General features: G+C 46.8%; 1 protein-coding gene and 1 long non-coding RNA gene across 10 annotated transcripts in view; one reads left to right on the top strand and one right to left on the bottom strand.

Moving 5' to 3' along the window:
• Window positions 1-18,782, bottom strand: part of LOC103345827 (neuroblastoma breakpoint family member 6) — a 30,427-nt gene extending 11,645 nt beyond the window's left edge. Inside the window, exons 1-11 of one of the 8 annotated variants that reach the window (XM_070077254.1) lie at window positions 14,133-18,782; window positions 13,187-13,357; window positions 12,821-13,006; window positions 12,592-12,693; window positions 8,364-8,570; window positions 6,644-6,743; window positions 4,570-4,784; window positions 3,517-3,565; window positions 2,466-2,680; window positions 1,205-1,259; window positions 805-950 (exon numbers count right to left, since the gene is read on the bottom strand). In XM_070077254.1, coding sequence (XP_069933355.1) covers window positions 805-950; window positions 1,205-1,259; window positions 2,466-2,680; window positions 3,517-3,565; window positions 4,570-4,784; window positions 6,644-6,743; window positions 8,364-8,538 — 955 coding nt within the window. In that variant the 5' untranslated portion in view covers window positions 8,539-8,570; window positions 12,592-12,693; window positions 12,821-13,006; window positions 13,187-13,357; window positions 14,133-18,782. The other 7 variants (XM_070077255.1, XM_070077257.1, XM_070077256.1 and 4 more) reach the window with 7 other exon arrangements.
• A 61-nt stretch (window positions 18,783-18,843) lies between these two features.
• LOC138850480 (uncharacterized) lies at window positions 18,844-23,643 on the top strand. 2 transcript variants are annotated; one of them, XR_011390289.1, is made up of 3 exons: window positions 18,844-18,964; window positions 20,629-20,777; window positions 23,034-23,643. It is a non-coding gene; the product is annotated as an uncharacterized lncRNA (long non-coding RNA). The 2 variants fall into 2 exon arrangements; XR_011390288.1 differs by lacking the exon at window positions 18,844-18,964 and adding an exon at window positions 19,154-19,192.
• The last annotated feature ends 3,017 nt before the right edge of the window (window positions 23,644-26,660 follow it).

Raw genomic sequence — 26,660 nt, 5'->3', positions numbered from 1 at the left:
GTAAAATAAAATCTAAAATAATATTCTCTGGTGATGCTTGGTTCCTAGTGTGATTCCTTTCCATGAGAGGAAGTGCAGTGCCCATGGTTCTCAAACAAGCTATCTTGGTAGTTTGTGGTTTACCATATTTTGTGCATTGAGGATAAGATAAAATGTGGAACAGGTGACTTTTCAGTTCTAGGTATCAGAGTGCATGTGTGCAGCACAAGAGAAAACTTGGCTACTCATGGAATCTCTAAGCACAGGTCTCAGACTTGCAGCCTGGGGACACACTACTAAAGGAATGACAGAATATTCTGTACGTGTGGTAGGTGAAATGATGCCAACTTTGAAGGGACAGACAACGTGGTTGGGTTCAATGAAACAGGGGGAGTATCTTGACTGCAATGGAGACGAGCATGCTGCTGGCTCTGACAGGAAACAATGTCACATGACAGGGACGGGAACTGACTCATGTGATCAACACTGCAGGGGGCAGAGGGGTCTGCTTCATTCAGAACAGATGGCAGAGACAAGCATGAGATGTGCTGCTTAGGTTAGTGTGCATCTGTGACATTCTTCTGGCAATGACTGAGCACTGGAATCTGAGTGACAAAGCCACACAAGGAATGGGAGGACAGCAAGGCTGGATGGGCCAACCACACCTGTGCAACAGACTGGTTGAAAAAGAACAGATGCTGAGAATGTCTCAGACCATCCCATGTCCAGGAGCCCTCTCAGTCAGGTAGCAGTGAGGAGTGCAAGGATAGTGCGGGCTCCTTGGCAAGCAGAGGGGGTTGTATCACCTCACAGTGGGGGACTCACTCATGTCCTGCTGCTCCAGGGAGCACCAGCTGCTCCACATGGAATGGTCAAGCTCAGAAACGACTGGAGAAATCGAGGGAGTGAGGTAGCACTCGTCCAGTGAGTCATCTGGGTCTTCCTGCTCTTGCTCCTCTGGGAGCTCCCTGCTGAGATGGGAGGGCAGAGACACTGAAGACATGCATCACAGGTACAGAAGTGACTTTGTCATCAGACTACAGGTTAAAATATGTGAGGGATTTTCAAAGGGGGAATATAGAGGGAAACAATACAAAAGGGAACGTTAGGAACAGAGCCATTTCATCATTGGCTGAATGTTCCAAATGGCTGTAGTCACCAGTTTCTCCAGCATTTCGATTCCCTAGTAGTCCATGCTACACTGTCTGCTCTGCCTCCGAGTTACCTGGAAGTGTATGTGACAACTTGCTCTTGTACCTCCACTTCGTGATATTGATTTTCTGCAAACAAATTCAGAGAGATTGACCAGGTTAAGCAGGTTTTGGGTCAGATATTGGTATCCAATGGCCACTACTACCAAGAGGACAGATTGTTCTCGTGTGAGAACGGGAGACTGTGACAGAAATCCTCCAGGAGGACTAAGTCGACATCAAGAGATGGGCTTGGTGAGCCATCCTGGGCAAGGGGTCAAATCTCCCTGTTCACAGTTGCATCACCATCTCAATAACCTCTGTCCAGAACCCTTAGAAACAGCCTGCAATGGGCCTCAGGGATTCTAAGCTCACAGCCCAAGAACTTTCTAGGAGGCAAACTGCAGTCATCAGGCTGCTCTCATTAAAGGACCCAGGCTGCTGACTGTGGAGAAGAGGTAGAACACTGGGAGAGAGCTATGCATGGAGTCTGCATTTCCTGGAATTGAAACCTGTTTGATGCCACAGAGAATCTTGGCTATTCTAAGAGTTGCTCATGAATAATCTCCCTCTTGTCTATGGGAACAATACAAGCAACTCAAGAGCTCTCTACCCAGGCCCTTTAGGATTTATGTATCTAAAATCTAGGAGTGTTGCTATAATACTGACTCATCCTATCACACTGATCATGGTGAATAAGGGTAGAGGAGTTTCTATAGAAGGCTGAATGAACTCTATAACACCTCATATAAATAAATCTATGCAGTTATAGAGAAAGATTGAACACTGATTTTGTAGGGACATTGCTGGATTCAGCTATGTTTTTTGAACTGTACAGGAAGTACAGTATAAAACACTTTATGTCTTGGTTTTGAGATGATTGCATAGCTAAGATAAGCTGTCTTAAAGGAGACAGAGACTAGGGATGGAAGTAGGGAAACTAGGATCACAACTTGGCCCACACATGGGAAGTGTTACCCAAAGCCTGCATGGGGATAGAACTCCAGGGATACAGTAGCAGAACAGAATGATATCACTGCAGGTGACAGCAGGCATTATTTCTAAGTTAGAGTGTCTGAAAGGCACTTCCTACACAGGGCCTCTGTATGTTCCCATAGGCTAGGGTGCAGTGAGACAAACTGCATCTGAGGGGAGGGAAGCTCCTTGACTCTCCTGATGTCTATGTTCAGTGCCACAACCTGGACCCTGACTGAAACCAACTTGTGTCTGCAGGGCCTGTGCTCAAAAGCAACCCTCCACCTGAGAGTCATTGTGTACAAAGAATGGAGAGGCTACCTGGGAGAATGGTGACAGGTTCTTCTTTCTTGTGCGAAGAAGCGTGTCCCCCGTCTACACCTAGCACACCGTGGGTGTCCTCAGCATCAGGAGACATTTGCACAGTGCCCTCAGGCAGGCAGGAGTCACTGGGCAGGTGGTCAACAGCACCAGTGATAGATGTTTCCTGCTGTGAACTTTGTGGGGTTTCCATTTCATCCACTTCCAAGAACTCCCTGAGAAGCCAGGTGGGATAAGGATGACAGAGATTAAACCAAGAAGGAAGAGACACCAGGGAGTTGGCTGGTTTGGATGGGGTGCATAAGGGATCGGTCATAGACAGCATAGAGGCGGTTCCCTCCACTCTGGACACCGTGTGGCTGCCTAGGAGGAGAGGGCCTGGGAAGAGATCAGCCTCTGCTCATCACACTCAATACACAACAGCTAATGAGGAAGCAGCCTCCACTGTCGCTGCATGGCACAGTCACAGCACAAGCACACATTGACAGCCGCGCGGGCTGACACCCTGTGCTCAGGTTGGGTTGTTGCAGTGTCCTGCAGCCATGTGATCAAGGTTTTAGGGGCTTGGCAGATTCTAGAGATGTGCTACCTTCTGGGCCTTCTCTTAACCAAGTCACAGGACAGCAAACATGGTTTGCAGAGGTGCTTTTCTGCAGTTGAAACTGGCTGGATTCTTCCTAACTGCTCCCTTTGCACATTGCCTCTTTGCTAGTTTTCTCTGATGAGAACTTCAGCGAACTCTGTAGAAAGCAGATGCCCATCTTCCTCTGCTTTTCCAGAAAGCACAGAACAGGGGTTCTGGAATTTTGTTTGCAGGCAACACCTAAGGCTGTGAGTTCATGATGGATCCTATTAGCAACTCGGACCAGGACAACAGACAACTACTTTAACAGGGGGATTTCCTAGTTGGCAAGGAAGGACTCAACACAATCTGCAGTTGTGTTTCTGCATGCATCTCAACTCCATGACTTCTCGGCCCCTTTTCTGTTCTTTAGGAGACCCTGCGCATCCTTCACCCATTTGTTGCCAGCTCCTAATCATTCACTATTACCTGTCAGCAACAGGTCCTTGTGCTGGTGTTTCCTCCTCTTCAATATTTTCTGTAAACAAATTCAGAAATGTCCAATCAGATATTATAACCCCCCACCCCACTACAATCAAGGTGGCCTCTGTGTGCATATGAATATCTACACATGTGCCAATAGTGTGTTTAAAGGAACACCTTGCCATTCTCTTGTGGTCCATCAGGCTTTGTGTCTCTGCACTTGGAGATCAGAACCATGGCAGATTCTGCCTGAAACTAGGCCAACATCCTTTGCTCCCATATCACTGGAAGCTTCTCAAGCTTCCCTGGGACTTCTGCCTATTATCCCTCATCCTGCCACTAGTGGGAGTCCAAGGCATGGGTTCTATGTTCCCATGGGTCTCACAGAGAACCTCCATCTGTCATGAAGAAGCAAAGAACCCGACTTCCATCCCTCCCTCACAGGCCCTCCATGTTTTCTCTGCTGTATCATTAGAGGAAATTCTCTCTGTGTTATGAGTTCCCTTCTCAACAGCTTTCCTCATGGAAGTTCTACTAACTCTAGTGCTTGGTCTGGCACTCCCAGGGAGAGGAGGGCCTTTGTTGTATTGGGAAACATACAAAAAACAGCTCCCACCTTTGATGGTTACATCTGCTCTGCCCCAGATTTTTGGTCCATCTAGTGAATGAGGAGAGAGAAATCTTGGATGGAGAAAGCAATCAGCTGTCTACCATTTGAAAACCACACTGAGCACAGAGCTGGAGGCTTCCATTCAAGTTAGCTCAGTGACTTTGTTCAGCCTAACAGTGGCCTCACTTCACAAGGTCTTTCTGGTCTTGATATGAGGATGGACCCTGCCTCTTGCCCCAAAGGCCAACCACAATCAGGAAGGGAGGAGAGCTTTGGGATACTGCAAACTTGAAAGACTTCTCTGCCCCTATCTGTTTTTCCCAAGCAGAGCTGACCTAGTCATGGCACACATGTTCAGTACCAAGAAGAGCTGAGGCAAATGCCCATGGCAGAGATGAAAGCATCTGAACCCCTGAGGCTTCTCACATGACAGCCTGTGCCCAGCTTACCTGCTCCAAGCAGGTCCTCAAGGCACGCTGACAGCCGAACAGCCTCAGTGAGCAGTCGTCGGAAGCCCTGCCCCGTACAGGTCCCAGGGTCATGCACTGTGAGCACGTCCTTCAGGTACTGCTGCAGGATGTGGGCTAGATTTCTCCCCCTTTGGACCTTTGGACGTAACTGGGAGAGTTCTTGGTCCTGATCTTCAAGGATGCCACGGCAATGCCTAAGGTGCAAGCGTGGAGAAAGTTCTAGATGGGAAGGGATGAGTGTTAGGTTCTCTGTGTTTCAACAGATTTTCATAACAATGCCTTATAGAGCCCTCCACCAGCATCACCACTCAGGTTTGGAGAAATACCTGTGCCAGGAAAAGCAAAGAGCAACACAAGGCCTTGCTCCCAGTTTTAGAGAAAGATCTTGTCACAATTCCTGAGATTCCATTCAGGTCATGTTCTATCAACAGTGCAAGGATTCTTCCTTCCTCGCCTTCATAAAGGTGCTAATTCAGTTCCTGCTTCCAGCCACAGGCATTTCCATGTAGGAAGACACACAGTGTACAGTGCAGTGACTGGGAATCATGGTGCATGCAGGGGTTACATGGCAAGAAACAAGAATGAAGGTCTGGCAGGGCCAAGCTGAGCATCAGTCTTCTATATCAGGAGGTGATGGTGACTAAGGGTAAATGAGGATTGATTGCAAGATGACCAAACAGAGGAGCCCAGCATCCCCTGCTCCTTCAAGAAGACCCAATGCAGCTCCATCTCGAGGTGAGTGCCCACAGAAAAGCACCTCCACACTAAGGGAACCATGAGAATATGGGAGCAAGAGAGAACAGGCATAGTGCCACTGACAGAGGACCAAAGCTAACTGGTGACTGGATTCTCAGAAACACAGCCACGGGGATTTCCTGTGGCAGAAGAGAGAGTAAACAGGAGGGCCCCATGGGAGCCCATCCACCTGGACACCTTACTTACAGACTCTCTGCACTTGCAGCTCTGAATTCAGATTCCTCTGCTCCCTCCTTGTTTCATAACGTCTGAGACACAGGGCTTTGCTGTAAATCTCTGCCCTTGTTTGGCACAGGCTGGCTCAGTTTTTGATTTGGGCTGCCCACTAGTGAAACACATCCCCACCTGCCTGCCCTACACAGAGAGCCTTACCTGAGCAGCTCAGCAGACCTGGGCTGCTTTGGCAGGTGCTCTCCACGTGTAGCTTCTTGGTCAACATGGACTCCATGATGTCTTTTTTTATGATTATTATCTATGCATACCATTTCATTTGGGAAATAAACAGTAATTGAAGAGGGAAAAATGTATTTTCATTTTAATTTCTCCTGAAGGGAGAATTTTTTCCAAGTCCCTATTCACTTTTACTTTCATTGTAAAATTAATTTTTACCATTTCTTTCTAAAAATTTATTCATTCATTTATTTTAAGGAATATACATTTCATGAGACAACTTTAGGAACATAGTTATTCTTCTCCCCATACCCAGGGTACCACCCACACTCCCAGCCCAGCTCCTCTTCCTTCTCTACTTCTCAATCTTATTCTCCATTAAGATGCATTTTCAATGAACTTTGAACACAGAAGACCAACTCTATATTAAGTAACAATTTCAACAATGCGCACACACACCCACCCAAGAATAAAAACTGTTTGAGAAATGTTTCACTGTAACTCTCTCTTAATACAACTCATTGAGGACAGAGGTCCTGCATGGGGAGTCAGTGCACAGTGACTCCTGCTGTTAATTTAACAATTAGCACTCCTCTGTATGTTGTCAGGGACCACACAAGGCTCATGACATGAGCTGACTAGGCTATGGAAGCATTTTGAAAACTCTGTCTGTATTTAGACAAGGCCATCAGCAAAGTGGAAGTTCTCTCCTCCCTTAGAGAAAAGTGCATCCTCCTTTGATGGCCACTTCTGTCTGGGGTCCCACAGTGATCCTACATGGAGAACATTGTTTGCCACAGTGCCTTGGCTTTCCATGCCTGAGATGCCTCAGTTCTCCCTTCTGAGCTGCCCCACCAGAGACACCCACACACCTCCCCACCTATCTGCCCCACACAGAGACCCTTACCTGAGTAGCTCTGGGACCGTGGGCTTCTCTGCCAGCGGCTCCTCCAAGTGGAGCTTTTTGGTCAGTATGGACTCAATGATGTTTTTAAACTTCTCACAATCTGGGGAAAGACAGACACGCAGAACTCAGGGAGGTGCTTTTGTAGTCAGTGCCTGCTGAAGACCAAAAGAACTCCAGGGCCAGGCTCCAGATTGGGAGTTTCACATCTGTATTTCATCACCTCACTACATAGCATCTGAAATTTCCTATTTTTAAAAGATTTATTTATTTATTTGGAAGGCAGAGTTACAGAGAGACATAGGCAGAGAGAGAGAGACTCCATCAGCTGGTTCACTCCCCAAATGGCTGCAAGGTTGGAGCTGTGCCAGTCTGAAGCCAGGAGCCAAGAGCTGTTTCTAGGTCTCACATGTGGATGCAGGGGCCTAGCCACATTGGTTATCTTCTACTGTTTTTTAGGCCATAGCAGAGAGCTGGAGTGGTAGTGGACCAGCCAGAATTGAACTAGTACCCATATAGGATGCCAGTACTGCAGGCAGTGGCTTTACCTGCTGAACCACAGCACTGACCCTGCTATTTCCCAATAAAATGGGAAAAAAGGACTTCAAAGATACAGAAGATGACTTGACAATGTGATTCCACTGGTGTTTACAGAATCAGAGTTCCCAGCCCCTGAGCTCAGACTGAATCATGAGCCAATGGACTCAGCAAGTCTTGCAGCCTCTCAGGTCAAACAGGAACCTGGGGCATGAAGTCGTCACCTTTTGTATGTTTTGGAGCTTGATAAGGGTGTAGGACTGTTTCCTTGCATTGGGAAAGATTTCAAGTGTTTGTTATTTCAGACTTAAGGGACCATCTTTCATGGAACTGTGTAGAGTACAATGTATAACAAAGTAAGGCCCTGAGGCAATATGGCCCAAGAAAAAGTATAGTTCCTGCTAAATTAGAAACAGCACAATAAGGGCCTCATGGATTCTGTTGATCTTGAGCAAGGAACCATCCTTGGAGTTGTATAGGAAAGAAGGAGTGCATTTTATTGTGACAATCTACAGAGGCACCCAGATAGTACCTATGAATGGGAGAGAAATCAAAGTTACAGAGAAGGTGGGCAATGGGGGCACCCAGGCGAGTGGCCCTGATTCCCCCCCTACACCCTGTGCTCCCACTCCCAGGTCTCAGGCACTGTCTTCCTCTTCTGGAAGAAGAACTTGTGCTCCAGGAGCAGGACTTTTCTCCCAGCGGGGAGGCTGTGTTGTGAGAGTGTTCCCATGGATACCAGAGTTCCAGTGCACAGGAGACTCTCTGTCTCTCTGGAAGCCCATCCTGCTCACTCTGAACACATGTCCACTTCTGGACCTAGGACAGTGCTTTGCCAATGGGAACTCAACAGAAGCTTGAATTGAGTGAAATGCATTAGCCCCAGAAATGAGGCCCACAGTGATGGTATAAGGCTGCAGGAGCTGACACAGACAGGATGATCATAAACATGCACTCAATGCCTCATCAGGAATCCATGACAGATTCAGCACTCCTGTCACCCTACACCTCACTGCTAACCTGGAAAACTTGCGAAACCCTGTGTGTCAGCTTGGGAGTGTGGTCAGGAGGAAATTAAGTTTGGTTAAAAGAAGACAAAAATCACGTAGTGAGGTAAACCATTTAGCTCCTCAGGAGAAGATACAGGACAATCATCACTGTGGTGAAATGACCCGAGAGAACTTACTGTATTTTTTCAGCTCCATGGCCAGGGCAAAGTTTGTAGCCTCAGCTATGAGAAACTTCTCCTGGAGCTCCCAGCAGTCCTGTTGGCTCTTTGCCAGCTGGGATCGCAATTGCTGGCATTCGAGGTCGTTCAGTTCTGCCACAGGATCTGATGCAGGGCTGTGGGATCCCGCCATGCTGATGGTGTGTCACGGCAGGACAACAGGGACTGGGGAGAGGAAAGCCAAACACAGGCCAGGGTCAAACAAATGACATCCAAGAGTTTCAGGTAGGCTTGGGGGGTGACAATAACCAGCTTCACTTACTGATGTGAAACTCCTGATCCACAGCCCGACAACACTGGGAAGTTCTTCTCTGGACAAACAAGGATAAAACTGCCAAAGCCTAGATTGAAGGCACTGCCTGTAGCTCAGTCTCTGCTAGGACTGGCTGTTGTGTGGCAGCTAACGGTCTGCCGTTGCCATCGCAGAATTAGAAGGTGGAGCATGTCATGGAATCTTTGGAACTCTGCCTTCCAGGGGCCTAAGCTAGGTTGAGGCACAAGACCCCCACTGGTGGGGACAACCTACCCATCTGCCAGTCTCATAGTTATAGATCCTGTGCTGACACCACAGACCGTGTCCCCAAATCACCTAAGCATGTATCGCTCGTATAGTCATGTATGTGTATGAAAATACCAAGGCAGAAAATGTGTCCCAACAAGCCTTCCTTTCTCAGGGCTGTTAGGAAGTCACCCCACCTGCTGTTTAAAGATATCTCAAGGCTTTTTTACCTGTTTGAAATGGAGAATTTTACGTTTCCTTGTTAAATGTGTCATTTCATTTTTGTGAATGAAATTTTGAGAGAGCTCTTTCAGTTCTCTGAAGAGAATTGTTATACCAGGTATGCAATTTCAAAATGTTTTCTCCCTATGTTGGCCTGTCTATTCATCTTCTTATCAATGACTTTGAGCAGGTAATTAAACATATTGGGACCTTTATGAATTTATTCTTTTATTACATGTAGTTTGGGTATAATACCTAAAAAATGTAATCTAATTCAAGTTGAAAGACTTTGTACTATTTTTTCTTCTAAGAGGTTGAAATTGGCACAATCATTTGGCACAGCAGTTAAGATGCCACCTGGGGTGCCCACACCTGGATCAGAGTGCCTGGGACCGAGTCCTTGCTTTGCTCTCCCCTCCAGCTTCCTGGGAGTACACACACGGTGAGGCAGCAATGACGGCTCCAGTACTTGTGTCACTGCAGTCTATGTGGGAGATCCTGATGGACCCAGTCCTAGTTTCAGCCTGGCCAGGCCCAGGTTAGCTTAGACCTCCTAGGTGCACACCAGTCAATAGGAGATCTCTTTTCTCTGTCTTTTTGCCCTTTGAATAAAACCAGGAACCAGGTGATATTTTGAGTTCACAGTACTACTCATTCTATGAGTCTGCTGTATGGACCACTTTTCTTATTAGACTCTTCACTGCTTTTGAATTCTACTATTGTTTCCAAACACTTTGTCCTATTTATATGATCACTTTAACACTTGATCCTATCTCTATATTCACTTTACCACTTAATCCTATCCATGTACTCTATAACACGGAAGCTGCTCTTTTTATCAGGCAGCTTAAGGGATTTTGGCATCCTATGGCAAGTTCTTGAACTGTACCCTTAGAACTAAGAGATCTAATACTTGATCAATCACATGCTGCCTCCTAGGGTGCACATTAGCAGGAATCTGGACAGGAAACCCTTTGGTGACTCAAACCCCGCCACTCAAATATAGGATGTGAGCATTGCAAAAGCCAGTTAACTGCTGAAGGAAATGCCAGTCCCAAAAGATGCACATTTTAAGGTTTCCATTTGAGGGGATGATCAAAACTGGGATTTTTTGGAAATTTTAAATTCTGATGTCTAAATAGATGTAGGAGTCTCCACTGTGGCATAGTAGGTTAAGCCACCACTTGAGACACTGGTCTCCTCTGTGAGTGCTGGTGGAGTCCCAGGGGCTCCACTTTCAGCTGATCCAGCTCCCTCTTGTGGTCCAGGGAAAGTAGTGGAAGATGACCAGAGTCCTTGGCCCTTGAGCTCCTGTGAGATACCCAGATGGCATTTTGGGCTCCTGGCTTTGGCCTGGCTCAGGCCTGGCTGTTGTAGGCACTTGGGGAGTGAAACAGAAGATGCAAGGTCTCTCCCTCTCAGTGTGTGTGTGTTCCTCTCTGTCTGTAACTCTGCTTTTCAAATAGAATAATACATCTTTTAAAATAATTATTAAAATAGGCCGGCGCCGTAGCTCAATAGGCTAATCCTCCACCTTGCGGCGCCGGCACACCGGGTTCTAGTCCCGGTTGGGGTGCCGGATTCTGTCCCGGTTGCCCCTCTTCCAGGCCAGCTCTCTGCTATGGCCAGGGAGTGCAGTGGAGGATGGCCCAGGTGCTTGGGCCCTGCACCCCATGGGAGACCAGGAAAAGCACCTGGATCCTGGCTCCTGCCATCGGATCAGCACGGTGCGCCGGCTGCAGCGGCGGCCATTGGAGGGTGAACCAACGGCAAAAGGAAGACCTTTCTCTCTCTGTCTCTCTCTCTCACTGTCCACTCTGCCTGTCAAAAAAAAAAAAAATAATTATTAAAATATTCAAAAATGATATTGTAATGTACATATCCATAGTGTAATGATTCCTCTAGATCAGTATATAAAATATTCATCATTTCACAGTTAACCTTTATGTGCCTGCACATGGTAAGAACCCACAAAATGTACTGTTAGAAAATTCTCAGACTTTCTCATTCTAATGGAGAATAGAATGCTCCACTAATAACTCAGATTCTCATGCTTAACTTCAGAACCCTAGATTTAGTTCTTCTCTATAACTACCACTTTGTACTCTTGGGTCAACATCTCTCTATTCTTCCAACCAGACTCCACCACCTTGAAGACCTCTATTTTCTGTTTTGACATATTCAACAATTTTCCATTTTTTCTTTCAACTCCACACATAACAGACTTCATACAGTGTTATTATTTCTATATCTCATTTATTTCACTCACCATAATGTCCTCCAATTTCATCCAGTTTCTCAGAAATGACAGGAGTTCCTTTAACTTTGAGTTGAACAGCATTCCATCATATAAATCTATATATTTAAGCATCATCATACATCTATCATGTATAATGTATTGTTACACATAATATATATATAAATATCTATACACAGCCATGTATAAGAATGATTCAAACGTTTCAAGTGATTCCAAAGTGTCATGGAAAGTCTGTAGTATCCTTTTATTAAAATATACTTTTCAAGCCATATGTAGAGCCAGCTAGGGATTGCAGGTATCTCTGCTAAATGCTGATATGGCTTTTTGTTTCTTCTTTTTCTGCACATATACCCACAAGGAGGATGAATGGGTCATTTGACAGTTCTAGTTTAACATTTCAAAAATACTTTAATAATGTTTTCTATAACGGCCATACCACTCAACATTCTCACACATAATGTAAAAGGGTTTCCTTTTTGGTACACCCTTGCCCACATTTATTCTCTCTTGTCTTTGTGAAAGCAGCTGACCCTATGGTTCTGAGGGGATATCCCTCTGTGGTTTGGAATGGTGTTTCCCTGATGAGTACTGATAATGGGCAACTTGTCATAAACCTGGTAGCAATGGGTATTCCTTTCATGGAGTAATGTCTACTCAGGTCCTTTGCCAATTTCTCAGATGAATAATTATTTTGGCTACTGAGTTCTGTGAGTGCTTTCACACTATAGCACAGAGAAAGCAAAAGCATTGTGAACAATGTACATAGGTCTTGGCCCCATGTGGGGATCATGGGGATACTTACGTTGGGGCTGTGGAACTGCACCACTGCCATTTTATTGGATTGTGCAGTGTGTTGCATGGTGGAATTGAGCATGGGTAGAAAAATGTACCTAGCTGAAGAGGGCAGGAAGTCTGTGCTTTCTCTCCCACCCCTTTTTTTTGGTGGTGACACTGAAGTTACCAGGATCTCTAGTTTGCATGGAAAGCTTGTGTTCAGCATAAACCTGCTCTGATTCCATCCAGGGATCTCCCTGGCCAGGTGCACAGGTTCACTGTGGAGTCAGTTTCTCTCCTGACCTCAGTGCTCATGGAAGGTGGCTCCTTCAGGGGCTGGGCAGTGGAGTAGGCCTTTCTGAGTATCCCCTGAGGTTTCTGACACAACGTGTCCTTCATCTCACCCACACTTGGTTTCACCCTAACATTACCTTGTCATTCTCTGGGTCATTCTCACGTCCCAGAGAGCTGCTCATCTTCCTTCATCTGCACCTTCAGTTCTGGGTTCTCAGGATGTGGACTCAGCTCCGGATCTGGGAGGAAACACAGAGGAGGGACTAAGTCAGCTCTCAGCCTCAGTTCCCAGGGCACGTGTGGTTCCCCAGGGACTCAGAGGAACCTAAGCAGCAGGACCTCAGAGAGGAACAATACACACTTTACCTCACTGATGAGGAACCAGAGGGCCACAGAGACAAAGAGGTTGTCTCAGCACCACAGCACCTGATGGAAGGAGGGCCACCCATGAGCTTTGATCTGCAGCTTCCCTGTGCCGAACATGGCTCTTGTATTCCAAGAATGCATTGTTGGGTTTTGTGGACTTCAGATAAAGAACTGCTATTTCTGCCGCTAAAAGAAACAAACAAAAGTATGAGGGTCATTCCTTGGACACAGCTTTTCCCACATTTCTATTGTCCCATTATGTATTCTCTGTCTGTTTTCAACCACTGGGTGATAGAATGGGAGCAGAGAACACACAAGGTGAATGAGTATTTAACACAGCCCTGCCTGTCCTGTGTGGGCCCTTACCTCTGGAATTCTCCCTCAGGTTTTCTCCTCTGCTGCAATGCTGCAGAGTGTCAGACCTCATGGAGGTCATTTCTGTATGGAGATCCATGTTCTTCTTTTTGTCTCCTGGAGCCAGGGAGAGTAGAGATTCATTCTGGACCTCTGTGGACCCAGCTTTTCAGCGAGGCAATGCTGCTAGTTTCAAAGATAAAAAAGTAAACTCCACAATGACCAATGGAAATCAGGCCAATAAAGATTTTCCAGAGGTGCCTGAGATTGTGAGAACAGACCCTCGTAAAGTGGTCAGAGCCAAGCACGGGGCATTGGCAGACTGACTCAGGTAAGGTGTATGTGCAAAACAACCAAGAGAAGGCTGCTGACACCAGGAAGAGGACAAACATCAGAGGAGTGTGAGAAGAAAGGACGATTACTGGCTCAAATGAAGATGGAAGTATCGCAGGCTGAGACCCAGAGGAAAGGCCCCACGTCGCAGAGGATTAGTCCTCGGCCTTGAAACCTATCCCAGGAAGTCTTGTTGGATTTGCCCATCTCAACTTGAAAACTTTTGGATTCATGACTTCCTTGTAGGCTCCATTTTTGCCCTTGCTGAATTAGAGTCACTGTCATTATCACCCTATGTCCCCTGCACATGGGGGCAGATAAGCAGTGTGTTTAATGTCAGAGTAGCACAGATGGAAGGAATCACACACAGCATGCACATGTAACAAATGCCTCCAACCCCTCATTCACATCCCCCTTCATGACCCAGAGAAATCCCACATTCCTGCTGTGAGGACTCCACCTGACAGGGGAAGTGTTTCCATTCCTTATGTGTTTTGGATTAGTAATTCTCTATTAGGTACACAGTGTGGAATTCCAAAATCACTGGCCTTATTATATACTCAACCATCTTGATGAGAATTGGTAAGTGCTATCCAATTCTATACAGATACAAAAAATTAAATACCTTGTGATAAGTTCAACCAGGATGTGAAAGTCCTCTTCAATGAAATTCAAACACATTGAATCTAATGAAAGAAAATGAAGCAGACACAAAATAATGGAATTCCCTCATATATTCTTGATTTGGAAGAATTAATATTATTAAAATATCAAAACTACCCAAAACAATTTAGAGATTCAATGTCGTCCCCATCAAAATACTGATGACATCCTCACAGAATAAGAAAAAAATCTTAAAATTTTTATGAAAACACAAAAGGCTCTGAATACTCAAAATAGTCTTAACACAATAAAGCCAAAGATGGAGGCACCACAGTTCAAAATTAAATATATGCCACAAAGCTATTGAGAAAAAAACAGTATGCTACCAACATAACAATAGACACATAGGACAATGGAAAAAAGAGAACCCCTAGAAATTCACACACCTACATCCCTACACTTACTTTTGACAAAGGTGTGGAAAACATTCCCTGGAGATATGCACATCTATTTTAATGGGACTGGGAAAATTGGATTTTAATTTACAAAAATCAACTCAAAATGGATCATGATCTAAATGTAAGATGTGAAGAGGAAAACATGGAGCAAATGCTCTAAGAAATGGGCAGAGTCAACACAGTTTTTGGGCTAAGACCATAAGAACATGGACAATAAAAACCAATTGGAAAAATCTGATGTTATCAAACCAAGAAGTTTCTGCACAGGTAGAAACACTTCTACCGGTTGCGTAAGTGTACCTGATGCTGTGACATCCAAGGAACTGAGGAATTCTCATTTGTTATTCAGGGACATCATTTGGCCATTTGGAGAATGTGCTTCCCCCATGAGTTACTCTGGTACTAAGATCTATCATTGATATTCAGTCAGTTTGATCCCTGGGTGACACAGCAGGACCGAAGAACACTGAAAGGATCAAGTAGTGATTGCAGTCAGACACAGAATGAGTTTCTGTGACCACCTCTAGACCATCAGGCTCCTATGCCAGAAAAGAGTCTTCCTGAGACAGGAGCACTGTCTGCCTTGTGCAGTTCCTGTCCCAGAGCCTCTGCAAGTGACTCGGAGTAAGGAGTCACCACCACCATCAAGACCCATGACAGAAAACCCACTGGAAAAAGAACATAGGGTACTCACAACAAAATGATGAAATTTCTAAAAATCAAGTTCTTACCCATCCCTTATCCATAATAACTGTGAATGTCAATAGACAACATTACCCAGTTACAAGATACAGACAGGATGACTGGATGAAAAGCAAGACCCAACCACAAGTCACCTACAAGAAACACACCAGTAATGACAGAGACTGAAAGGGTAAGGATGGGAAAAGATGCTTCATGCTAATGGATATTAGATGTGAGTAAGAGTACTTACGGTTGGATCAGATAAAACAGGTTTTATCTGTTAAATAATATGGTAAGTGCATATGCACCCATTGCTGCAGCACACTAATTTATAAAATAAAATTATTCCATCTAAAGGACACATGAATTCTAATGCAGTGATAGTGGGGGACTTCAACACTCACCTTTCTTCAACAGGAAGAGATCACCTGGAAAAAATTAACAAGCATCAGAGAGAAACTACTACAGACCAAATGGCCATAAGAGATGACTACAGAATATTTCACTCCACAGCTGCAGAATACACATTCTTTTCATCTGCACATGGAACATGGATGCTATAAGACTAGAAATCAACAACACAAGAACCCCCAAAGGTATGCAAATACATAAAGGCTGGATAAGAAACCAAGAGGGAAATTTAAAAATTCCATGAAACTAATTATAATGGAAGCACAACACACTGAATCTGGTGGGAAATTCTAAAAGTAGTATGCAGAGGAAAGTTTATGGGATTAAGTTCCTACATCAAATAATTAGAAAGACTTCAAATAACCTAACAAAGTATCTCAAAAATCCTAGTAAAACAGGAGCAGACCAATCCCAAATCTGTGGAAAGAAAGAATAAGGATGCAAGCAGAAAGAAAGGAAAGAGTGACAGAGAAATGAGGGCCTCAGACACAAAATCCAGAACACTGCAGGAACCCAACACACAGTGGCGTCCACCATGCAAGACTTGTGTGCTTGCATTGCTGTTGTCTATCTCAGAACAGAGCAGTCATCCAATACAAGAGAACACAGAGCATCCCACTGATCGCAGCCTTTCCAGGCCTATTGAGTGTAATCTGAGTTGATATAATCTCACAACAAAGAGTTAAGTGCTGGTAAAAGTTAACAGAAGGTAACAGGGGCTGTCTAGTTTCTGCAAGGAGGTATAGAAAAGATCATTCTCATCAGTGGCTGTGAATGTGAATGGGAAAATCTTCTTGCCAGGCAATGGGGCCAGAACAGCACCATCAGGAATGTACCGGAAATTTGATCTTGCAAGTCCCTTTACAGGATACAACCTGGAGAAGTACCTTCACAATTAACAAGGGACATACCAAATATATGTAGATGATGCTCCTTGAGACATTATTAATAATACTAAACATTTAAATCATTTGAGGAACATTAACTTATGTGAGTAGAATGGTCCATCACACCATGAACAGTTATCCATGTGTCTAAGACAAGGAAGAAGAGTCTGAAAGAGCAGATGGTGATGGACTGGCAAGAACTAATGTGACTGAGCAGTTACTGTGTGCTAGACACAGACAAGCCTCAATGCTTTGCCTCTACATCTCATTAAAATGTTTGCCAAGCCATGTAGAAAGCACTCCTACTTGTCCATTTCTTAGTGTCTTCCCTACCATGACTATTATGAAACACCAGTGAAAGAACCTGAAGCAGACACAAACACTACAGAGACATCCATGTCCACGGATTACAAGAATTAACATGATGAAAATGTCTACTCTATAGAAAGGAGTTTATAATTCAAGGCAACCCACACCAAAATACTATGCACATTATTCATATAACTAGGAAAAGCACCCAGAATTTATGTGGAAAAAGCACAAAAGACAGAGGTGTTGTTTTCAACACTATTTGAGGAGGGATCCTTCCCACACATCCCTGCAATCTCATTAATGTGAGCACGGGGTTCAGGCAGGATTTCTCCACATCTGATTTTAAGGAGAAGGAGATGGGCCTGGCTGTGGCTTTGTAGGGGAAGCCTCAAACAGCCAGGCCAGGATCCTGTGTGGCAGCCGGTTCATGTCCTGGCTGCTGCTCTTGCAATTCAGCTCTCTGCTTATCGCTTAGGAGAGCAGTGGAAGATGGCCCAAGGGCTTGGGCCCCTGCACCTGTGTGGGAGGCCCGGATAAATCCTGGCTTCAGATCAGCCCAGAGCAAGGCATTGAGGCCATTTCGGTGGTGAACCAGCAGATGGAAGCCCTTTTTCTCTGTCTCTCCCTCTCTCTGTAGTGCTAACCCTCAAATAAAGAAATAAATAAATCACACACACAAAACAAGTAAAGAGGATAAGGATGGAGAGAACAGGTGCAGAACAAACTGAATGACTCCAGGATGGACCTGGCTTGGGCCCAGCAACCTTTCAAGGAAGACATGAGTGAACTCATGGTGGCCCAAGGGAAACAGACGCTGCCCTCCTCCTTCTTCTTTTAATAATTATTATTTTATTTTATTTGAAAGACAGAGTTACAGAGAGAGGTGGAGCCTGAGAGAGAGAGAGAGAGAGAGAGAGAGAGGTCTTTGGTTCACTCCCCAAATGACCACAATGGCCAGAGCTGAGGTGATCCGAAGTCAGGAGCCAGAAGCTTCAGCCAGGTCTCCCAAACCGGGGCAGGGGCTCAAGGACTAAGGCCATCTTTGGCTGCTTTCCCAGCCACAGCAGAGAGCTGCAGAGCCAGTGGAGCAGCCCCCAAGGAGGCTGGCACTGCAGGCTGGGGCTCTAACCTGCTGTGCCACCTTCACCCCAACCCAGCCCTTCTGTGCATGCCCTGTCGCCCCCATGCTGCAGCTCCTGGGCTCCTCTCCTTAGTGTGACTGCGCCAGCTCCAGAGCCTCTGAGCCCAAGACAGTGCGGGATGACCTGCAGCCACCTTAACCTCACTTCCTTAACTGCACTTTAACCCTCAGAGACTTCTGCCTGCAACAAAGTTACACACTACAAGCCTGCACGCAGGAGGCAAGGCCTCCCCTCTCTAAGAGAAAAGACAGCAGGATTCTAGCTCCTGGAGTCTGGTAATTTTCAAGTCAGTTTCTCTGCACAGCACCGGAAACGCCGTGGGCCCGGCCTGTGCTGTGTCCTGGTGGGCTAAGCCTCCGCCTGCAGGGCCGGCTTCCCCCATGGGCGCTGGTTCCTGTCCCGGCTGCCCCTCTTCCGTTCTGGCTCTCTCCTAATGGGCTGGGGAAGCCATGCAAGATGGCCCGAGGGCTTGGGGCCTGCTCCTGCCTGGGAGACCCCTTGTAGTGGCCATCTGGAGAGCGAACCAGAGCATGGAAGACCTTTCTCTCTGCCTCTCCCCTCTCTCTAATTCTCTCCAATGAATAAACACCACAGTAAGAATGAAAGGCCTGGAGTTACAAACAGCAGGAGGTTGTAGTCCCGGAGAGCGCCCCCTGCCGCCCGGGCTCCGCAGCCCCGCGGCCTCCTCCAGGGGGGCCCGGCCCTTCCCGCCCTCCCGGGAGCTGTGGGCGCGGCTCCCGCATCCTCCTCCCGAGGAGCGGCGTCCTGAGCCTGGGGCCAGCGCCCGTCCTCCTGGAACCCTGTCCCTCAGCGCGGGGTCCGCCCCGCGTCCGCGTTTCCCTGTCTTCTCCTCTGACTCCGGTTCCGGAAGGCGCCCCTCAAGTGACCCCGCACCGCTGTCCCCGTTCCGGAGCCCTGGCGCGGGGTCCTCCATGTCCACAGCTCTGTTTTCTGAAGCGGGTCCGCATCCGGGTTCCCCAGGGGGGCGGCAGCCCCCAGGGCCCTCGGCGGGCTGCAGGCCGGGCTGGGGGTCGTGATGGCGCCCTCGGGGCGCAGGGGCCTGGGCTGTGTGAGGGGCTGAGGGCAACGGGCGGGTGGGCGGGGCTTGCGGAGGGCGGGAAAGCGCCGGGCCGCGCGGCGGTGGGCGTGGCCTTGGGAGCGCGGCGGCTCTGGAGGCTGAGGGCCGCGGTGAGGCCCTGGGGTGGGGGCTCTGGGCGCTCTGGGGCCCTGGCGAGGAGCGTGTGGTGCTGGCTGAATGGAGCACGGAGGGGTTTTGTGTGTTTGCGTGCTTGCTTGTTTTTTGAAAAAGTCTGTCTTTTGGAAACAGTCACTATTCTGGCCCTGAGTGACAGGCACTCGTCTCTGCTTTTGAAACAACTTCCCTACACTAGGTGGTTTCCTGTGTGCAGGCCTGGGTCACACTGTGCTGTGTGCTCAGAAGGCGCCTTCTGTGACCCCCCCCCCCCCCGGGCTCCCCCTACAGACTCAATGATACTTTGTCTTTCTTGGCCTCTCAGCTCAGTGTCCTCCTACCAAAGGGCCCACTGGGCCCATCTTCACCTTCCTCTCCCTCTGTTTATCTTGGAAACTCTGAGGACAGTGAGTTGGAGCAATGACAGGGCTCACCCGCTGCGTTCCTGTCACTTCTTTTTTGCTAGCTGTCAAGGATCTTGAAAATACTCTATTTTGTCTGTTGCTGTGGTTGCTGTTATTTTTAGTTCTTTCGGGCAGAAGAGCTAATTCTTGTTGCTGCAGCACCCCTACTTCAAGAATTCAAAGTTGGGGGCTGTTATGGTATAGGGGATACAGCTGCTGCCTGTGACACCAGCATTCTGTTTGGGCACTGGTTCCTGTCCCAGCTGCTCCACTTCTGATATAGCCCTGGTAATGGCCTGGGAAGAGCAGCAGATGATGGCTCAAGTGCTTGGTCCTGCCACGCATGTGGGAGACCTGGACAAAGCTCCTGGCTCCTGGTTTTGGCCTGGCCCAGCCTTGGCTGTTGCAGCCAATTGGGGAATGAACCAGTGAGTTCAAGATTTTTTTTCTCTCTCTCTTTCTGAAACTCAGATGTTCAAATAAATAAGTAAATCTTAAAAAAAATTCAAAGTTGGAGAATGCCTATCTGGATTCTGAAAGGGGCTTTCACGGAATGCAGAAAACAACCACAGCCTGTGTGAAAGCTGTAACTAGGAAGACTTTAAAAAACACCTTGCTTGTTCTAAGGACCTGTTCTGCTTGACCCTATATGTGTGTGGCGGGGGGAGGGGGAGGTGCAGAAGCCCCACCAGCCCTGCCCCAGGAGCTGAGTAGACGTCCCTATGAGATCATGGTGAGAGCCTGTCCTTTGGGAGCCGCCCCCTATGAACCTTCAGCCTTGTTCACTGCTGCTGTCCTAAGGGAAGGAGGAACAATGACTACAGCAGGCCACATGGACATCTCAACCTTCTCTGAACTTTTTGGGAGATTTTCATGAATAACAACCCGTGCTAAGCTGACCTGTGTTCCCTGGAGAGCCAGGGAAGCCATGCCCTTGGCCTTAGGCTTCATCCAGGACCCTCACTGGGTACTCAGAGTCCCCTGGAAGAGAAGGTTCCACTCTGAAGGTCTTTCTCTCCATATTGCAGGAACAATCAAGTGTGTTATTGGCTAAGCTGCAGACCCAGCACTGGGTATTGTCTGCAAGTTGGTGTGATTGCTGTGCCCATGACAGAGGGTCAGAATGGAAGCAGGAGGGAGACGTGGCCAGGTGAGACATCTGAAACATCTGGCCCAGGTGGGTGAAGACTTGCAGGTGTTTTCCCCCTTCTGCATAGTGGGGAAGGCTGGGTGAGTGTGAGGAGAGGTGACCAGTGATAGGTGTGGTTACAGAACTCTCAAGGAACTGCAGGCCCTGACAATTGAAATCACAATTAGAGGAGGAAGAAGGGTAGGAGTGCGGGTGGGAGGGAGGGTAGGATGGGAAGAATCACTATGTTCCTAATATGAAATTCATTAAGTTTGTATACCTTAAATAAAAGGTTCAGGGGGGCTATCAATTAAATAAGAAATGCCAGACAAGGGGAAACTCAGCTCCTCTACTACTACAAATTTTGCTGGCTGAGACTGCACACTATGTCCCCTCACAGGTAAGGTCTCTCCTCTACAGGCAGGAAATTGGAGGATTCTGACTCTCCCAGAGGACACACACTCCCCTTCCCCCTTATCACCTGTCTTGTTCATAGCCCTGAGCTCACTCCACACAGCTCTGCCAAGTCAAGTTCTAACAGCATCTCTGGCCTACTTCTACAGCTCTGGGATTATTGGCCATTAAGTGGCTGCCTAACCAGTAGCCCTGTGCTGCCTGATCAACATCAGACACTCCCCACTGATGACGTCCAAGACCTCTCATTTTCCCCAAGATACACCCCACCCTCTACCCACCTCTCTACTCTGCACAGCTGCCCCTGAGAAGCACACACCCAAGGGGGCAGTGACATCAACATCTCCACCCACTTCAGGTGCCCAGGCACCCATGGCAAGTTAAAGAGCTTTCTTTCTCTCTTCTTTGGGTGCTTGATCTTTCTCCCAAGTTACACACCAAGGAGAGGCATTCTAAGATCATCTATTGTGTCCATACAAACCTTTTAAGTATAGGAAAACAGGATGTGAAACAATGTATAAAAATTATAACATTTCTATGAACAGAATAAAAGTTTATGTGGGGGCTGACGCTGTAGCATAGCATGTAAAGCCACTTCCTGCAGTGCCGGCATCCCAGTGTGGGCAACAATTCAAGTCCTGGCTGCTCCACTTCCAATCCAGCTTTCTGTTTTGGCCTGGAAAAGCAGTGGAAGATGGCCCAAGTCCTTGGGCACCTGCACCCATGTGGGAGACTTGAAGGAACCTCCTGGCTCCTAGCTTTGGATCTGCTTAGCCCTAGCTGTTGGGACCATTTAGGAAGTGAATCAGCAAGTGGAAGACTGTTGTGTCTCTCTCCTCTCTCTCTCTGTCCCTCTCCCTCCCTCCCTCCCACCCTCCCTCCCTCTCTGTGATGCATGAAGGGACCCTGTGTGGGTCCAGGGTTATTGCACAGAGTACCTATGGGTGCATTTTCTGTGTGTATCCTTCTTCCTTCTCTCAGTACCCAAGGAAGCATTTTTCCTTTTCTCACTGTACAGAACACAAAACATGAAGATTCAGAGAAAGGAGCTGCTGGCTGAAGAAAGGGATAGAGGATGAGTGTTTGCAGAGTGAAGTTAGAGTAGAAAGCTCAATTCTGCCTGTGCCCAAATACTTGGACCCCTGCCACCCACATGGGAGACCTAGATGTAGCTCCTGGCCTTGACCTGGCCCAGTGCTGGCCACTGGGGCCATCTGGGGAGTGAACCAGTGAGTGGAAAATTCTCTTTCTCTCTCTCTCACGCTGACGTTCAAATAAATAATTTTTTAAAAACAATAAAAGAGTAGTGATGTGTACAGTGCAATGTAACTTATCATCAAGACTGGATATCATCATGATAATTCTGGAAAAGATGAACTTAGAAGCCATACTAAGTTTTCCCTTTATTTCTCCACCTGTACAAGTCTTAGCTGCAGTCCCCAGTGCACACTGAACACACATCTCTGTCACCCAGGGACTCAGAGAAAACTGAGCAGGAAAGGCCCCCAGACAGGCCCATTGCCTTATCATACTGATGAGGAATATGACTCCCAGAAAGAAAAAAAGATTTTCCCAAGCCCCTACCACAAAAAGTAGGGATTCTTATCTGCTTTAGTTACCCCATATCCCAGAGCCTCCACAGGAGACTGTGGGTAAATCAAATAATAATTGTCATATTCATAGCTAACAATCAGCAAGGATAACACACTTTTTTGTTTCAATAATAAGCATCCCTTTATTTGCTAATGCCATTACAAAAACAGGTTATACTAGCAACAAAAAAGTATCCTCTTGAATTGAAGTCAGAGGCAGTTACTCCCCAAAATGTTAAGTAAAACAGTGTACAACATTAGTATTAAAATGTGAAATTTTACATTGTCTTTACCACAGGTAAAGCTGCTGCGTGCAGTGCCAGCATCCATTATGGCCATCAGTTTGAGTCCTGACTGCTCCAGTTCCCATCCAGCTCTCTGTTATGGCCTGGGAAAGCAGTAGAAGATGGCCCAAGTCCTTGGACCCCTGCACCTACATGGGAGACCCGGAAGAAGCTCCTGGCTCCTGGCTTTAGATGGGCCCAGCTCCGCCTGTTGCAGTCATCTGGGTAGTGAACCAGTGGATGGAAGACCTCTTTCTCTCTCTACCTCTGCAGGACATGAATGTGGGTGAAGCAAGGTCAAATTCATTAAGTGTTTGTTTAATAAAAGGCAGAAGTGAAAACCAATCACTTAGCAAAAGAGACATAAATCGTAGGCAACAAAACTGTCAAAGGACTGTTTTAAAATTTACTGTAAATGAAAGAAGTTGAAAATATTTCCATTTGATTATTCTTTATGGGGCTAGCCTATTGTCCAGCCTGTACTTTTTATTAGTTGACTCTTTCTTTAGTGGAGCACTAAGTCTTTGATTATAATGTAAATTGAAAATATATTATCTCAAAAATACAAAACAATAAGTTGAAAATAAAACTGCCGAGAGGGCTACACATCTTGCTCATGGTCACGGATTAGTGACTGAGTTGGAATTGGAGTCAGGTCAGGCCATCTGCAAAGCCCATGCTATCAGCTTCTGTGCTGTCGTGCCATGCTCTGTTTAAGGGTGGCTCCAGGAAAGCACAGGTTACATTTCCAGGGCAGAGCACACCAGGGATGTGGAGACAGTGAGGGTGGCTTTTACTGCCAGAAAAAAGTGGAGAGCCCATGAGGGTGCAGACAGGGCAGTTGGGCTTCCTGAGTTTCCTCCCTGTGAACCCACTCTTGTGGGTGTCATCTCCTGTCCTCCTGCCTTCATTACAAGTGCTTGGAGAACAGAAAACTGTTAGGACTTTATCATGCCTCTGAGGGAGGCCACAGCACAGGCGTCAGTTCAGTCCTTCAATATCCACAAGGGTCCCCGGATGGACAGGGTTACTGATGGAAGGTGAAAAAAATCCCTAGGACCCCGTTCTTGTCAGTGGTTAGAGTTCTATTTTCAACAAACAATGCTGAGATTTGATGATTTAAAAAATCATTAATAGGGACTGGCACTGTGGTGCAGTGGGTTAACACCCTGGCCTGCGCCACTGGCATCCCATATGGGTGCCAGTTCTAGTCCTGGCTGCTCCTCTTACAATCCAACTCTCTGTTATGCCCTGGGAAAGCAGTGGAGGATGGCCGAGGTCCTTGGGCCTCTGCACCCACATGGGAGACCTGGAGGAAGTTCCTGGCTCCTGGCTTAAGATCGGCCCTGCTCCAGCCATTGATCTCATCTTCACATGATTACATCTACAAGAACCTTATTTCCGCATAAGGTCACAATCACAGATAGTGGTGTTAAGACTTTAAAACATCTTTTGTCTTGGAACGGGGAGGGACAACTCAACTCACACGAAGTGGTTTGTGATAGGACTCTAAACTGCGTGCTCATTGCTACAAAGAGGGGCTGCTGATTCAGGAGGCTGTTTTATAGAATCCTCTATTTAAGGATGGAAACTTATGCAAGACCTTGAGTGGTGATGCTGGCTGAGACCCTGTAGGCAGAAGAAGAAAAGCTGTACTTGCAGATCTCTTCAAAGGATGCTGCCAACTAGTGGGCTCAGCACTGGTCTCTCTTCCTAGGAAGTTGATTTATTAGGCAGCAGCAGGAACTAGATCCATCACTAGACCAGTGTCACTGAGAGGGAGCACATGCTGGTTCACCTGTGCATAGCTTTCACCCCTTCCACCATAGCTCCTCTGTGCTACACTCAGGTGGCCAGCAATAAGGCTGGCTGTCATCAGTGGGCTCAGCCCTTCTACCTTTAGGGCTCTGTTCTGTGGTGAATATTCTCTGGAGTGTGTTACAAGTGAGAAAAAGATGCTCACACTTTGTGCTTCTTCCCTTTTGTTCTTCCATCTGCCTCTTTCACAGATCTCCTTCTTCCAATCTTCCACTTTCCAGGCTGTTAGCACTGTTCATGAGTCTCTGTATGTATATATTCTTTCCTCAGGCCATTTCTCTTTCCACACTAAATGCATGATCACAGGCACCACCTAAAACTATTCCCACTGGAGAATCCCCCCCACCAGTCTCCCAAGGTTATTCTAGAGTGGGACCATCAACCTTCTTTTTGACCTGACCAGCACACCAGACTGTCCTGTATATGGACCACTCCCAGCTTCCCTCGTGCTGCATGGGCTTGTCATGCAGCCATAGCTCTGAGCTGGGGGGCAGGTGCTCAGGTGGCAGTGGTTAATGACAGGGTGGTCTAGCCTACCCACTGGTGGAACTTTCTTGTACACTTTGGATCTGCTATGTACACTTCTGTTTTATGTCACTTCCCTGCTGGGCCCACCAATCTTGATGGTAGGTCTGCAGTAATCTGATGGCTATATTTGTTCCATTGTCTCTTAATGTCTCTTGCTTAGATGCTGTTCCTCTGCTGGAGTGCTGGTGTACACCAAATTGCTTTTCAAATGGTACAGTGTTTTCTACTGCCAATGTTGTGTCTTTGTTCCAGAACCCTTAGAGGTCTACACTGTGACTCTTTTATTGATGTTTATCACAAAATCCACATGGAGCCTCTTCTAGTACCATAAGGTTGGCAGGGTTGCTGTCACCACAACCAGACCTGCTGGTGGAGTCTGTTCTGGCTCTTATCTAACAAAGCTGCCATCTTTCATGTCACCTACTATGGGGATCAGAGCAATATCCCCAGGTATGGTATGTGCTGTCTCTAGCATCCAAAGTGCCCAGAGAGCACTGGGCTTCTTTATTAGTGGCAGGAAGTCTCCGATGCAATATATTTTCCTTTATATTGGAAGGAATGTCTTGTCATGTCACAGTCTACTGGCCCCTAATATCTTCAATGATATAATGGACATCTGAATCCTCAGAGGTTTTTTTTTTTTTTTTCACCCGTAAGAGCACATGCATGAAAAATGTGCACTAACATTTTAAAAAGATTCATTTATTTTAAAGGCAGAGTTACAGAGAGAAATGAGAGAGAGAGAGAGAGAGAGAGAGAGAGTTTCAATCTACTGGTTCACTTCCCAAATGGCTGCAATGGCCAGGGATGGGCCAGGCTGAAACTAGGAGCCTCATCCAAGTCTCTCATGTGAGTTCAGGGGCCCAAATACTTAGGCCATTTTTCACTGCTTTCCCAGGCATGTTATCAGGGAGCTGGATCAGAAGTAGGGCAGCTAGGAATCAAACTGATGCCCATATGGGATGGCGGTGTCACAGGGGGAGGCTTAACCCATAATGCCACAATGTCAGCCCTATGCACACTTCTTTCAATTACATCTTTCAAGGGGCCATCAAAGAAGGCTGCACTCTTCTCTGAAGGGAGGAGAGAACTTCCACTTTGCTTATGGCCCTGTCTAAATACTGACAGAGTTTGTGGTCACAAAAGGCTTCTGTAGCCTTGGCAGCTCATGGCAAGAGCCTCGGGTGATCACTGAGGTCATAAATAAGAGTGTTAATTGTTAAATTAACAACAGGAGTCACTGTGCACTTACTCCACATGTAGGACCTCTGTCCTTAATGAATTTTACTATGATA

The sequence above is a fragment of the Oryctolagus cuniculus genome, chromosome 7 (genome assembly GCF_964237555.1).
Source record: "Oryctolagus cuniculus chromosome 7, mOryCun1.1, whole genome shotgun sequence".
NCBI lineage: Eukaryota > Metazoa > Chordata > Mammalia > Lagomorpha > Leporidae > Oryctolagus > Oryctolagus cuniculus.
Note: the sequence above shows the minus strand (reverse complement) of the source record. Positions and strands in the feature narration are given on the sequence as shown.